The 16,001-nt window shown below is 42.8% G+C and overlaps 1 protein-coding gene across 1 annotated transcript in view; it reads right to left on the bottom strand.

Moving 5' to 3' along the window:
• The window catches only part of MED13L (mediator complex subunit 13L), a 170,822-nt gene that overhangs the window by 87,333 nt on the left and 67,488 nt on the right, over positions 1–16,001 (bottom strand). Inside the window, exon 3 of the mRNA XM_057377446.1 lies at positions 1,547–1,631. Coding sequence (XP_057233429.1) covers positions 1,547–1,631 — 85 coding nt within the window. The remainder of the gene's footprint in view (positions 1–1,546; positions 1,632–16,001) is intronic.

Here is a 16,001-nt window from a genome sequence, read left to right as displayed (position 1 = left end):
TATCAGCTTATCGTGACATTAATCGTATCAGCTTATCGTGCCATTAATCAAAATCAGCTTATCGTGACACAAAGCAAGGCTCTCAGCAAACACCTGAGGTGTGTTCACCAACTACTGCTGAAAGACTTTCCAGTCACAGCTAGACAGAACAGTTCTGCTGGTTCTGCCAGCTGATTTAAATTAAGTTATTCAAAACAAAAATTAAATTTATTTCACGAGTGTAAAGAGGTCTAAAGAATAAAATTAGCCACTTTACACTTAAAAAGTCAGCTGGCTGGGTACCACAGATTAATAAACACATATTAAATTAATTTTCCTTTTTCTACTATAAAGCTACAGAAGAACTAATGAACATTCTAGACTTGGAATTTCATTTTTATGCTTTTATTCACTCCAAGTAGCTTATAACTTTTATAAAAATCCCTATAGAGACTTATGGGCTAGAAAATAGGGAATACAACAACTAATCCTTGTACCTGTGGACACACACACACAGGTAACGTGGTCACCCCATGGAAACACAGCCTCGGGAACATAATGCAAACCTCATTACCAGCAAATCTACATCAAAGCAAACAGGACACTAAATGAGACAAGATGAAAGTGTTTTCCATTTGCTTATTTTCTGAAAGAAAAAATATCCAAGGCTGCATTCTGCAAAATTACTGCAACACAAAGGTGCGTTCTGTTTTGTTGTTGTTCTCATTATTTGAACCTCAGAGAAAGTGGGAATAGTCTAATGACATTTAATTCTGAGAAGATACCTACATTTCTAAGAAGAACTAGGATATTATACAGGAAGGTGATCATGACCTGAAGACTGCAGAAACAGAATAAAATACTATAGCCCAAAATGCCATGTCCCACTCTAGGGGCCTAAGAACAAGATAATCTTCAATAGTCTTAAAGCTGATAGCTGCATTAAGAAGAAAAAGCCAAAAGTATACTAACTAATCGCAGAATAACTTTGCAATCAAGTAATACATAAATATATACATACACACACACAAATATATATGTGCATATATATATAAAATATATATATATAATATATATATATATAATATATATATCGCATCAGAGCCAGGAACTGTTAAGCTTTGCCCTGAAGATTGTGCACAAATGTAGTCAAATTATAACATGCACATAACTAGGATGAGTGAGACAAGAGAATTAAGATGTTTTAAGATACGTATCATTTAACCTCATCAGGGCACTGAAGGTCAGATACAATTACCCTCTCTAAGCACCTCAAGAAGGTGAAAGTTCTTCTCCTTTTTGGCTTTTAAAACAGCTCCTTAGCAAAAATCTGAGCAGAAATATGTATCAACATTATTGTTTGTATGAGTGTTTAATTAGTTTGCGCAGCATTTTATGATAAATTACCAGAATCAATGATTCAGAGATCCATCTCTATCTTGTTCTCTTGGACTCAAGTTCTAACTATATTGTAGTTTAAGATCCATAATCATGTAAATATTCTGTAGATATGCTGTATGATTTTAAGTATGAAAATGAAATATTTGAGATTTTSAGTTTTTCTTACCTTTCCAGAAGATTATGAATTGCTTTGAAGAGCAGGGTCCTACACTCATAGGAAAGTCCATTCTCCCAGAATCCTTCTTCCACCACTAWAAAAACATAAAATGTCAACATGCTCAGAATAGGGAAATTACAAACATTTATCCAAAATATATCTTCAACAGCTTTAATTTTCAAAGCAGCATGTTTCATTAAACTATTTCAGCTATTACCTATATTGCCCAAGTAGCTTTAATCTTTACTTGCTGCAGACACAGCCTTTGAATTAAAAAAACAAAACAAACCTAAACGAACACAAAAGCATAAAAGCAAACCCATTTGTTTGTAGCATTCAATATTCAAGTACAGGGGTGAGGAATGCACGATCATTCTTTGCCACCACTGCTGAGAGATCCTTTAAAACTTAACCACAGATGCCGACAATCAAGAAACAAAGTGAATCATTAAAGGTGTAAAATCGATTTACATAACTGAAACAACATGAAACAAGTCTCCAGAACCTCTTGCTGTCACACTCAAGTGCAATTCCTCCATTGTACTGACTTCAACTATTGCAGTTTTAGCAACACGCAGCAGATTTTATACCAAAATAAAAACTCCACACTCAGCAGCGAACTGCAGAGATTTTAGAGCTTAAAAAAAAAAAAAAAAAAAAAAAAAAAAAAAAAAAAAATCTAATTATCTCTCATAGTAGAGTGCAGCCTGAATTAGTCACCTGAAGGATAGAAAAACCTCAGAAATATCTGCTGTCCTTACGCATGGCTCTTGGGTGCTAAAACTACCAGGAGTAGCACTATTTCGGGTATGCCTGTACCAGATTCGAAATCTTACTCAGCCAGAAGATGCAGAGTGAAAGCAGATGATAAAACAACTTTYTCAAGAAGTAAGAATTCGTTAATTGTCTGAGTTCTGTCATTTCGGTTTTACAGGAATAGCCGGCAGATCTTTAGAAGTGCAAACATAAAATTCTACTGCGCATTAAGCACTGAATACTTCACACCCCTCCCGGGCCAATTTGCAGGACGGGCCCTCCCAGCAGYGCGTCTAGCGCATAGAGATGATTATCTCAGTGTAGTTTACAACCACGTTTAAAGGCGAGCTTGTAAAGAGTTTGTGCTCCGTGGAAAATACTGATATTGCCAGCAGCCTTCAAAGCCCCGAGCCATCGCGGTGCTGCCTCTCCAAGAGCTGTTACACACAGACCCAGACGAGGAAAGGCACATTTTTTGCATGAGCAATGTTGTGATATGCTAATGTCGGCAGGAGAACGGAGAAGCCAGGTTTTATCACCTAAATCACCTTATCGGACAGCGCAGGGAGGATGGAGACACAGCCCTGTGCCGCAGGGCACGAGCAGCGGCCATGGAGCTTTTCCCTGGAAACCACCGCAGGCCCTTTAATGCTGCCAAACCCTCCCGGACAGCGAGGGTGTAATGGGCCACGGATATTTACCGCACAGAGCCCCGCATGGCCTCGGGTTTCACAGCTGAAACATTCCGTTTCAGGAACTCAGAACCGCCGTGCATGTTCAGAACTATCGATGTATGAATTTTCAACAGCTCACAACTCCTGAAGCCCCAGACGCTGCAAGGCACGTACTGTCTTGCACTTAAAAATGACATAATTCTTAAATATATGGAAAGGTACACGTTACACTATGAGAGAACACACCATAAAAGTTCAGTATTTAAATTAAAAAATCAAATTTTTASACAGCATCATGAAGTTGACAGAACCTGTAAAAGTCAAAATAAATTCACTGTTGCACAGCACTGAGCTCTTCTCAAGTTCCACCCAATTTTAGGGTATCGTCCCTGCTTTAGGAACTTCATGCAAAACAGGGGAGACAAAAATCAGTTCCATGATTTTCCAGGAAGGTTCCCGCCACCAGTTTTGAAGTTCTCAGCCGTATCTTCATACCTACTCGCAGATATACATAGCAGACTAATGTGACCCTGGCACAGTTTATATAATCTCTCAAAACTGTTTCCTCCAAGCACAATTTTGGCATTTCAGAAGAATTCAGATCAGATCACACTGCTTTACACTGTTGAATGTAATATTCTGTAAGGCTGGAATAATTTTAATCCCGAATTCTTTTGTGACTGGACATCACCTGTGTTCTTTTTCCCTGCTCAGCTCCCCTGGGCTACAGCAGCCCGTTATTCCTCCACAATCCCAGACATGAAAGCACTCCACATCCCAGCAGGAGGGATGGGATGAGGGAATGGAAACTGGCAGCACTCCCCCTCCCTACCCACCACCACAGCTGCATCCATGGCTGTCCTGCACTCAGCATGTGTCCAAATGTGTCCAAAATGTGTCCAAAATCCCAGGAAAAGCAGGGAAAAGCCACATGAACCTTGCAGCCAAGTCCCGAGGGTGCGGTGTGCCATGCGATCAGACTGCCTGAGGAGCAGCAGTGGAGTGGGACAGGGAAAGAGGGAAGGTCTGGAGAGGTATCAACCCTTAATATTATAATTTTCCAAACTGCCTTTCTTAGTACTCRGAATTCACATTAATTTTATATTAAATGGAAATAAAAATATTTCCCTATTAAATTTGACTCTAAGTATACCATAAGACATTGCTATAACCATTTGCCTATAATAAATAATGCCTTTAATTCCCAGATATATTAAAGCACTATACTTACTGTAATTATCTCTAATGCTTCTTTATCCTACTAAAAAAGTACATCTCACAATTAGGAGCCTGTACATATGTCTGATTCCATAAAAATGAGGAGGAAAAATTAGAAGTGCAGCATTTCACTTCCTTTCTGCTCCTTGGCTTCCTGATCCAGACTCCAAAAGCAAAGTGTTGAAATGACTAGAGCAAGTTACAACTTCAAGCTGCATATGGTGACCAGTAAAAAAGCTTGGCAAAACACTAAAAATTAAACTATCCTTGTAAATTCCAAAGTTCCTGACACTTAGAATTTAACTAGATCTTAGAGTTTGAAGAGTATTTTAAATTCCTTATAGCAGATTGAAGCCTAGGAAATAGTTGTTGGTTTCTGTCTGTCTACACGATGATTTCTAATGCTTTTAACACTCAACACGTTCATCTCCAGCCCCTCTCAGCTTTCCCATACTCTTGACAGCATTTCCAGGCACAGCCAGCAGAACACAGGTGCTGCACAGGTTCCAAAACATGGGAACACCTCTGGCCTGCCCTGGAGGTGTTTCTGTGCCTTCAGTTGAAATATTTCTCTTTAAACACAATAAAMGTGACACTGAACAACACCTTTGAAAGCCATCCTCCAAAAGAAAGAACTTCTAGTGGGAGAATCATAGAAAGATGTCATTTTTAGAAGTGCAAGTATGACAGAGCCTGTAACTGTTTTCCTCTATGGAAGTCAGAGCAGAGGAGAGGAGTTTGGAGAGGCAGCAAAGCAGAGGGGACAAACTGTGAGGAGACAAAGCCACAGCTAATCTGATCTCTTGTTTGCAGCAATCCCATCCTGGGGAGGTGCCAGGCTGGGCAGCCTCCAGCAGCCCAGGCTCCTCAGCACAGTGATCTGGCAGTGACTCCTCCACCAGGACAGGTTTATGTACACACAAATCTATAGCTCTGTGTATATATATTTTTATCTGTGTATGTTAMCTACCCTGTCCAAGCCTGTGTACACCCCACAGTAGTCCAGGATGACATCTGGGAGTCACATTTACTTTATTTTAACAAGCAGCTCATCTCCTTCTCACCGCCCTGTAGCAGAGGAAGAACTTCACTGCTTCATTTCTCACCAAAACAAGCATCTGCTTTCCTGCAGTTGTTTTGTTAGTTTTTTTTCCAATGAAATCATCTCTCAAAATAAACAGCTAAGTCATTAATATTTTGTCTCTAAAAATCTGGATTCTCAGGGGRAAAAAATCAAGAGGTGCAGAAAATCCAAAACCAGAAAAAAGTGCATTTGATGCTTATCCTAATGGATTACAATAGAAGTGTTAATCTCACTGCTGATGTTCAAACAGAATGGGAATTAATTGACAGCCTCCATATATAAAGTTTTTAGGTGTTTGTTATGAATTTGTTTTCATAGGTTAAAAAATGAAAATGTTTGCACTGATCTTTATGTTTATTCTTGCAGATCAGATGTTAATAGAATTAAAGGCAACTACAATAATTTAGACTTACATGGGAAATTTATAATTTAAACATACATTAATGAGCAGCTTAGTTAGCTTGGGGTCTTTTTTATTTTCAAGTCAGAGATATTAAGGTCTTCAAAGTGTCCAACGATTTTTATGAAGCCAGCCATGTTCTCAAAAAAAAGTTAAAAAAAAAAAAAAAAAAAAAAAAGATCCATTATAAAAATTTCAAGGAGAGAAGTCACAGCAAAATATCAAAGCAAATACTTCAATAATTTTAGGTCTCCCAGCAGAGATACTGGAAAGATAATAAGATCTCTGTTCTGCTTCAGTGGCCAAACTGACATATTTTACTTAAAAGAAACATAGGAAGGAAGGAGAGGAGGCAAGTTGGGGCTGTGTCGGCGCTGCAGAGACAGTTATACCTTTAAGAAATCCAGCCACCCACATTTTAATAATTCAGGTCACACTGCCTTGTGCAGTTTAAAAGCAGAATTAGTTTCAAAGAATACATATTTCCTCAGAGCTATGTTACATATTTCCTTTTAATGTATCATATTGCAGCAACAGCTGAAATGAACGTCTAGACATCAAAAACAAGGCTTTATTCCCACCTACTGCTTTTTTACCTCAGGCATCAGAGCTAATGAAACCCATTATCCAGAACACTGCCCTCAGTTACCACATTGGCCACTGCAAATATGAAAAAACACTCTGGGACAGCACCAGTTATTCAGCCATTAAAATTACTGAAAATCAATTTCTTGCTGCACACTGCAGAAATACTGATAGATTAAAGCAGGACACATGGGACAAGGAGATTACTTCCAGGGAAGATTACTATGTCAAACTGCTGAGGACGGGGAGTTACTCAGCTCCTCAGGATTCTCATTCACAGCAGCACATGCTCCTTCTTAGCCTTTGATATTCTGCCTCCTCCTTCCCATGAAATATGAAGGATGTGGGGCTATTTCCCATGTTTTAAAAACATACGACCAAACAACTGCAGCAAAATCAGACATAAAATTACCAAAAGCAAGCATTTAATTTTTCATCTCTGTTTTTATTAACGTGCCCTTAAAACAATATTTCAAAAACCAACGAGCATTTTGAAGCATCATTTCTCCTAAAAAATTGAGTTAAGAGAGTAACAACACAATGCAATGGTACATTAATTCTGAAAAACTATATTATACCCATAAAAATCCAATTAAAGACAACGCCATTGATCGATCATTGTTACACTGCCATTGATCACCTTGTAAAATCTGYGTTTGAAGTCATTAGTGATTAAATTGACTTATTACTAAATCAGATTCAACCCACTTAGAGATCTAATTTCCTTGTGCTGGTTATGATCGGAGGGAAATTGTGCTGCTCACTCGTACAGGCCTGAGAATCCATCTTGGCTCCCTTCYCCAAGTCAGCTCATCAGCCAAAATGAACCAAAACAGTGGAAATGCCCTCCGGAAGCACCCATTTGTGTTCTCGTATTTCCAAGCAGAGGGAATATCCACTGGACATGCACAGAAGATTTCCAGTCCGTGTCCTTCCAAGGTATCCTTAACAGCTCGCAGGGAAATCAGAATATTCATGGCGACCATGGCTGGAGATTGCTGCTCAGGCACGACCCGAGTTTGCATCTCAATGCACCGCAATTTTCGATATAAAAACCGACACTTGCAAGCAGAGTTGACTATGAAACTGAAATKGTTGCACTTCAGAAGGATAAATAAAACCTTCAAAGGCAACAGCTGTTGAATATCACAGGAATACTCCGAGGCTTTAATTGTTGCGCATTGAAACAGAAATTAGCATAATAGCTATTTATTGAAAAACAGATGGTAGGTAACTATCTGCACTTAGATTGTGTTAGCACTACTTAAAGYATTACTTTTATGGCTCCCTCAGTCCCGGTAGGTACGGAGTTGTTTTTTTATAAAATACACATGCAGTGTTGCATCCTCTCCCTGGCCCACACTCCCATTCCACGGCCTCTCCTCCCTCTCACCCAGCACACCACAGCCAGACCTGCACAGGGAYGGTTCCTCAGCTTGGTTAACCAAAATTATTATCTCTGAAATCAGAACGAGCCTTTCTGTGCAATGCCAGCTCCAGCCTGCTCTCTGTAGGAATGCAGATGAGCTGAGCTGCTCGCTCCTGAGACAGGAGAGATTCCAAATCAAACCACGCATTTGCCGTGTGGTTTTTGCTTTGAATGCTTTCTACAAGCACCAGAAAGAGTAAAAGGAGCAGCAATAAGGCACAAGTTTATGTGGTTTGCAGTCTCCCAAAGCAAAGCAAAGCAGGAAGTTGTCTGCAATGGGAAACCTGTTCTCGCRTGCCGGAAAATCCCCCCGATCCCTGATTTACACTGCTTCATTTGTCCCACCATGTGTTTGKGTTAAGCAGTCTTATTTCCAAGCCACTTTATATTTCTTTGCAGAGGTATTTCCTATAAATGAAATACCTATAAATGAAAAGCATAACCTGGCCACAGTGAAAAAGGACTAAAAGTCTGGGGAGGTTCTCACCATCATTTCCYAAAGTGTTCCAGGCTAAGACGCCACTAGGAAAGAAGTATTTTCTTAACTTTACTCCTGAGAGTTTCTATAATTTCTTCTCACATTTCTGAACTTTTCATTTTCCATTACATTTAATTTCCCTCATCAGCTCTTTGGTATAGGGGCATTAAAGGTTCAAACTGTCAGAAGAACATAAAAGCAACCCAAAAAACTTTGAAGGAAAATACAGTTTTAAGGAGTATTACTGTTTTCCTAATCCCAGGAACAACCTGCACTCTCCAAATTTGATTTGCTCTCTCCTTTACCCTTCCAAATCTCCCGAATTKTCTTCATTTCCATTTCCAGTGACCACCTGGGCCTTGCAGCCCGTGTGAGCCTCATGCTGCCACCCCCACTTCTGTCTTTTGATCTTTCCAGGTTCAAAGAAAATGGAATTSCTGGGCTGGATGTGCAGCAGGGAGACCTCGCTCGGCACCAACAATGCGACGAGGAGGAGGAGCTGTGTTTTTCCTCCCTGAACACGACCGGTGTTCACTGGCACCGATGGGATGCTGAGTGCATTCCCTGTTCCCAGAGCCCTGCTGGAGGTAACGCAATGCCCGAGGGCAGCGAGTCTCTGCGGAGAAACCAGAGTTCAGCTATCCGCGAGTAACGCACGGCTTGTTCCGAGGGGAAAGGCCGTCCCTATTAATCCCTCCTTGGAAAGCGAAAGGAGCCCGGMGCCTTCCCTCACTTCCCAAGAATGCAAGACGTCAGTGCTGGAGGGAGAGCAGCGCCGGGATGTTCCCTCCCTGCTTGCCGCTCTTCCACGCAGTTTTGCCTCAGGAACGGCCCCCACAGCCCACTGCCCTCCCGCTCTGCATTCCCGTCCCTCCTCATTCCCATTACCGTTCCCATTCCCGTTCCCATCCCCACATCCACAGGGAGCTCCGCCGGCATTGCAGAGCGATCGCAGGAGCTTCCCCGGCCAAGGGACACGGGGCACTGTTCACCAGCCCTGCCCGGAGGGACAGCAGCCCGTCCCAAGGGCCAGGGCATGTCCCCCCTCATCCGCACAGAGACAGCTCCCGCAGCATTCTCCGCTGCTTTCCCACGTGCTGCTGCTGCCACTGCCTTTCATTGATCTGTTGAGATGACAGCTGCAGGAGAGACAAGATCTGCACGAAATCCGAGCAGACATTGCTGGAGAAACCCCGGCCCAGCCTAACAGGCCCCCGAGCTCTGCTTCACCCAGCTGGGCTCTGCTTTGGGGATATTTCCATCTCAGCTGAATGCTTTAACCACACCAATATTTGGGGTTCCATCAGCTCAAACTTGAGTTCACCCTTCTGCATAAAAATGAAGACTTGTGCTTATTTTTCCTCAGTTCCCACTTKCTTTTGGTCCTGTGGCACTACTTGCAGCCCCCAGGCTCCTATTTACTCTTTTTTTTTTTAACCTAATGATTATAGAAATAACAGTTTTCATTAGAAAATCTTCTTTTCCTTAACTTACTTGCAAAGGTAGTGAGAAAACAAGATTTGGGTTTAAGTAAGGGAGACAGGAAATCTTTTTAGAGCAGTTTCCCATGTTAAACACACATCATGTGCCCCACACGAAACAGCCAAAGGTTGTAAGTGTGAACTACAACACTAATTCCATTAAACAAGGAACAGAGAAGTCCTCTTCATGTTACTGTTTGAAAGTAGGAAAAGATGTGAATAAATGTTTTTTTCTTAGGTTATGCATCTTTTCAAACTACTGTTTTAATGTTTATTTTACTACGTGTTTTCCTACCTCCCTGCTGAAATTCACCCAGGAGTAAATGACAATATCGAATTTTCATTTTGTTTGCTTAAAAAATTGCTGCAGCAAAAGCTGAAGTACTAACAAAACCCAAACCCCAATAAACAATCACCAAAAATACAAAGTAAAAATCAGTAGCAGACAACCCCAAATTTAATATTACTGGCAGGTTTTTTGAGTAGCAGTTAAGCAAAGGTCCCTTCCAACCCAAACCCTGTAGGTCTTTCCAAACATGACTTTCAGCTTGTAATTTTTAYCAATTAGAAAATAAATTTTAGCTTATAATGTTCATATACTTCATAAACGGGGTGAGGCCKGAGCAATAACCACCATCAGTGCATGAATGATGGTGGTCAGACTTGATGCCTGTAAATAAAATATTTTGAAAAGCTTTTAAAAGAAAAGCTTAAACTTTTAAAAGAAAAGTTTAAAGACTCTCAGTTYTGCAATAATTTTTGGAAATAGAAGTCCTGAAAATGTACCTTAAGTTGTGGTATGAAGAACAGCATAAATGAAATATCTTTTTATAAATGTGCCAGTGAGAACCTTTTCCCTTTTGTCTTTTTGGAAAGGCCAGGAGCCTTCCAAAACCACAGGCACAGAATAAAAACGCAGAACAGACTTCAAAGACAAAACAAGCATATTTTTGTCATTTTGTTTGTTCTTTACTCCCCACAAAACATGCCAAAATACTTTGCGCTCTTCTGTAAGCAAATGTTTACTGGAGTTTGCTGCTACTTAAACGGAAGCAAAARCAAAATAACAGTTCTGTGTTGAGTTCTGCCAGCGAAGGGGCTGAGCTGGAGGCAGCAGAATGTCAAGCAGGTTTGAAAGCAGGTTTTTAAATCTATTTTTGTCCTGTGAGGAAGCCAGCAGAGGGAGCTGGCTGGAACCCGGTCTGGGTTCCTCACCCAGGGGCTGCTTTTTAGATTAAGAAAAGGATCCGAGATCACACAGGCTAAAAATAAAACTTCAGGGGAAAAAGATCAACCACATTCAGTAACAAACATATTAGAGGACAGCAGGTTAGGAGTGGGGGCAGTTAAAGTGCTCCTTTTAAAACAAACCCCTCCATATGAAACAGCTTTAAAAAGTAGAGAAACTTCCTGGAAAAATAATCTGTGGTCAAAGCTGGTATCAAAAGTGTGATCCCTTGGGAAAAGCTCCGGAAGATCCCTGAAATCCTGATGTCTGTGACTTCCATCGGCTGAACACTTRCCCCAAACAGGCACCAAAACCGAAGGAAAACAACCTCTGTCCCTCCCCATCCCTGCCTTTCCAAGCAAGGAATACTGCAGATGCTCTTTCAGAAAAACAATTTCTTCATCAGCTCATTCTTATTGAAAATAAATGTTTATTTACACTTGTTTATAAACAGAAGGTATTACAGGGGGGAAAAAAATGAGGAAGACACAATATGGCATAGGGGATGGAAAAAAACAATTTACTGAGGACTGGAGAGTAATTTCGAAAATAGAGGAGTCCTTGGAAATCCACACAGTAATAAACTAAGCAACAAGATTTTACAGACTGAGACTGCCAAATACTCAGCTTTTCTCATAATCTTTAAAGCTGAACACATATATAATAATCATTAATGCAAAGCCAGCCCTGTTCTGTAAGATGTCTCCTGTGAGATTTACTGCAAACAGCAGCCCCAGGTGGGCAGGATCCCCTGGGGGATGAGCAGGCTCCCAGAGGAACGGCCCAGGAATAGAAAGTTGTGATTTAACTTTCTTAAGAGCTGCAACTTCGGACTCCTCTGTACTTGGGACTCCTTCTAAAGATCCCTTTTCTAAAATTGGAGCCACATCTGACCACTACAAAAGAATTCCCCTTCCCAGGCACCCCCTGTGCTCCCTGCTGGAGTTATTTCCCATATCCGTATTTCAGCAGGAGCCGTCTCCCTCGCTGCTGCTTCTGCAATGCAAATGCAATATGTTGTTCACTTTACAGGCTGTTACCATGGATATTAATGTGATGTCATAAATTGTTACATCTTCATTGCAGAAACAAAATGAAAGGGCTTGGAAGCAGCAGAAGAATAAGAACTCATCTAACCAAGCATATTTAAGAATAAGCAGCTGTTGGACAAATCACAAAGAGGAAAGAGACACATAAATGTGTATTTTAATTTAGTGTTGTTGGATGTTTCTCCATGTAAGTGCTTCCTAAAAGATGCCAAATTCCCTATTGGATTTTTTTACTGGACTGTTACCTGCACAGTGGGACCTCCTCAGCAACAGATGGAACAGCACTTCTGAAATTCAGCTTTTCACCATGGTTAGAAATGCATTTTTCTGTTGGAAACATCCGTTTCTGAACCAACACCTTCAATAATCAGGCAATGGCTGACCATCCCAGCAATGCCAACATGCCTTGCCCCTGCTTTTCCTTTCATTCCAGCCTCTTTTTGACTGACCAATTCCACCCATTCACTGCACGTGGGCCGTGGCACTACTTAATTTTTGAAAAGATCAGTGTTGTGGGTTGCCCTTAAAAATTATTAGCAGCAAGAATTTCTKAAGTTTTTCCTCTCCAAGGACTCCAGGAACAAACAGTAACAAAATGTTCCTTTGCCTTATTAAAACAGTAGCTAAGATTACAAGTTAATCTACTTTATCTGTAGATATACACACACACAGAAGGAATGATTTAGCTCAGAGAAAAGCAGAATACAGCACAAAGCACACCCAGTGCCCACAGTCACAGAGGATTTCCCTCATTTTCAATTAGTCAAACTGTCTGGTTTAATCTTTTTCCCAAACAGTTTAGCTTTGCTGAGAGTGGATTTAACTAAGTCGAAAGACACACAGGAGTGAGAATGAATGGGCACCTCTGGCTGCCCGGAGCTGCTGACCTGCCAAGGAATAACTGCACGGAATAGGGATCAGCACATCCCCACTGCCTTCCACTGGCACCAAACGGGCACCCAGGGGTGGGGCAGCACTGGGACAAGGAGGATCCTCGAGCTGTCTGACCCAGCCCAGACTGCAGTGCCAGGAAACCCAGGCACTCCTCAGCTCCTSAGCGTTTCCTTTGGCAGCTCCAACAGGAAAAAAAGCCTCAAACCTGGTCTGCATTTCTGGGGGACATCTAATTCTACACATTCAATGGTGAGGAGCTCATCTGCTAASAGCAGCATCACAGAATATTCTGAGCTGGAAGAGACCCACAAGGATCATCGAGTCTAGCTCTTAAATGACCAGCCTCTATGCAGATCAAACCTTCACTCTTGGCATTTTGAACACCTTGCTCAAATGAGCTGAGCTGATCTCAGGGTCTCCTTCAACTGTCCCTYAGCCTGCAGTGGTGGAGGGACTCCCCTTTCCCAGCTCCCTTGAATTGCACATGGAGTGGGATGGATCCACGCCCTTCCATGCAAATCCACCATCCCCCAGTACAGACAGCAGAACAGATCCTATCCTCAGGTACTGGAAGGCTGCTGTAAGGTCCAAAGAGAAACCATGGCTGCAGATCCCCATGAACTGCTCATGTCAGAAAGATTTCTTGACTGGAGCTGTTTAATTCAATTCCCACACCTTGTGGGTCCTGTTCTGGGGGAGCCACCCAGCACAGAAACTCTGCCTTGTCCCCCCACTCCGAGCAGTGAAGCAAAGCTGCTGTGTGAGCAGTAATATTGAGAATTTATTACCCTTGAAGGATACGCCTCCTAAAATCCTACACACTGCAAGTCCAGGGTCAAAGGGCAACAGAAAGTCAACGAGCCCTACAGGGCAGCCTGAACACACCACAGCACCAGGCTGGAACACCAGACCCCTCCAGAGGGGCCGGGCAGCACAGGGGGTGGAGGAACATCTCTGGGATGCAGATTCCCCAGCCAGATTCCCCATCCTGAGCTCCATCCCACAGCTCCCCAGGCAAATCCACCGAAGGCCAGTGCTCTGCTCAGCCTGCAGCTGCTCTCTCACTCAGGGGGGCTCTGTGTRTGCAGCCCAGGGGTTCGCTGCACAGGAGAACACAACACGCTATTGCTAAAATGAAAATAATTATAAATTGAGCTTCTATTTTATTAAAAAACCTGGCTCTGTTTAAAAATGCAGCTATAAGAAGATTATAGCTCAGCCTACTTAATTTCTCCTAATATTTCAGTAAATAACAGCCATCCATGGCTGCATCTCCATGAAAGCCCTTGGCTGTCATGTAGGAGGAGCCACACGGGGAGCTCTGGGCAGAGATTGATTTGGGATGTGGGGTGAGCCCGTGAGCCCTGGGCTGGAGCGTGGCTGGGCAGTGCTGTCACCCCAAACTCACAGCCTGCCAGGACCCTGGCCTTCTGTGCCTGCCTGGGGCACAGCCCCCCAGAACATGGGCACAGCCCCCCAGGACATGGCACAGCCCCCCAGAACATGGGCACAGCCCCACAGGACATGGCACAGCCCCACAGAACATGGGCACAGCCCCCCAGGACATGGGCACAGCCCCCCCAGGACATGGCACAGCTCCCCCAGGACATGGCACAGCTCCCCCAGAACATGGGCACAGCTCCCCAGGACATGGGCACAGCCCCCTGGACACCCCAAGAAGGCCCCAGCACTCCCAGGACACTCAGTGAGTGTGACAGGGAATCCATGGGATCGTTCCCAGTGCCAGGCGAGGCGGGCAAGCAGGGAGGGATCCGCTGCCAGGCTGTGCCAGCTGCCACTGGAGCCTGCACTGGACAGCAGCAGCATTTTGCCTTTTTGTCAACAATTCCAGTGTCAAAACCCAGGCACACACACGGCTCCATCCCCACGGAGSCTGCAACAGCCACAGCTGGCCCTCACCGAACAAAAATAAATGATGATTTTCCATTTTTGATAAATCTCACGCTGCAGAATGCCTCCAGCTAAGCCCAAATTCTCACCTATACCCCAGAAGCAGCAAAGCCAGACTTAATTGACTTTGTCACGCCAGGGATGTAAAAAGCAGCTCCTAACTACTGCAAACCACTGCTAAACACAAATCACAGCGCTTGAGTTTCACTGCAAATTAAGAGGGAAAAATCCCCCTGTGAAATCTCCCAGCACCCTGGCAGCCCTGCTCAGCTCCGTCTCTCTGGGCCATAGAATTTCACTGACTTGTAACATTTAAACATAATCTGACAGCAAATGAAGCTCCAGCTGAAGATTACTGAAAGGCTGAGTTTGCTTACTCGTCCCTCTCATATTCAAGTGGAATATGAACCGACTGGAAACACGTCCTCTTGGAAATGTACTGCATTATACATTCTTCATCCTGATAAAAGCTGTTATCAAACACAACCAACAGATCAATGACTGATGCTCCTGAGCATTTCTTTTCTTTTATTCTTTCCTTCCTGTTTATCTGATACCCCCAGGGCCTGTGAGAGGCCTTTGCCTCCAAGCACAAAGCACCACAATTACTCCAGACATTATTTTTGCTGGCGTCAAACCCCAGCTCCGATGCGTTTACATTTCCCCAGAACACGTCTGGGTTGTTCAGAGAGGGTAGCAACAGGGAGATAATCCCAGTTTAATAACTCTGCATGTAATTGCTCTGAGCTCCCATCTTAAGCTGCCTTACATAAAATCCATGCCCTGGGTCACTCACTCCTTGTGCCCCTCACCTTGGGAGCAGCAGAGTTTGTGCCCAGTTTGTGCCCAGTTTGTGCCCAGCTGCACCTCCTGACCCCACTGTGCTCCATCCACACCCTCCAGTGTCCTGCACCTCCCTGAGCTTCCAGCATAATCATGGTGAGATGGGCTCCCATGAAATTAATTCCCAGCATTATCCCAGCATTTTGCAGAAAATACCACATGAGAAAAAAAAAAAAAAACTTGATTTCACATTTAATAAGTAATATCTGTGCTCTGTGGTGCTTTATTTTTATTTCACTAAAGCATCAGCACATTGAAATTATCAATATGCAATTTCTTTCTAATGACAATTGCTAAATAGGATTTAATGTCTAAAGTAGCTCCACCACCTCTGTTTTAGTTGAAAATACAAAAATAAAGGTCACTACTGCTGGTATTTAATCTTGAYCTCCAAAACTTAACTTTCAGCCATAACAGTGGCAGGTTTTACCTGG

The sequence above is a fragment of the Malurus melanocephalus genome, unplaced genomic scaffold (assembly GCF_030028575.1).
Source record: "Malurus melanocephalus ecotype Western Australia unplaced genomic scaffold, MMel_1.1 scaffold_316, whole genome shotgun sequence".
In the NCBI taxonomy this organism is placed as follows: Eukaryota; Metazoa; Chordata; class Aves; order Passeriformes; family Maluridae; genus Malurus; species Malurus melanocephalus.
Note: the sequence above shows the minus strand (reverse complement) of the source record. Positions and strands in the feature narration are given on the sequence as shown.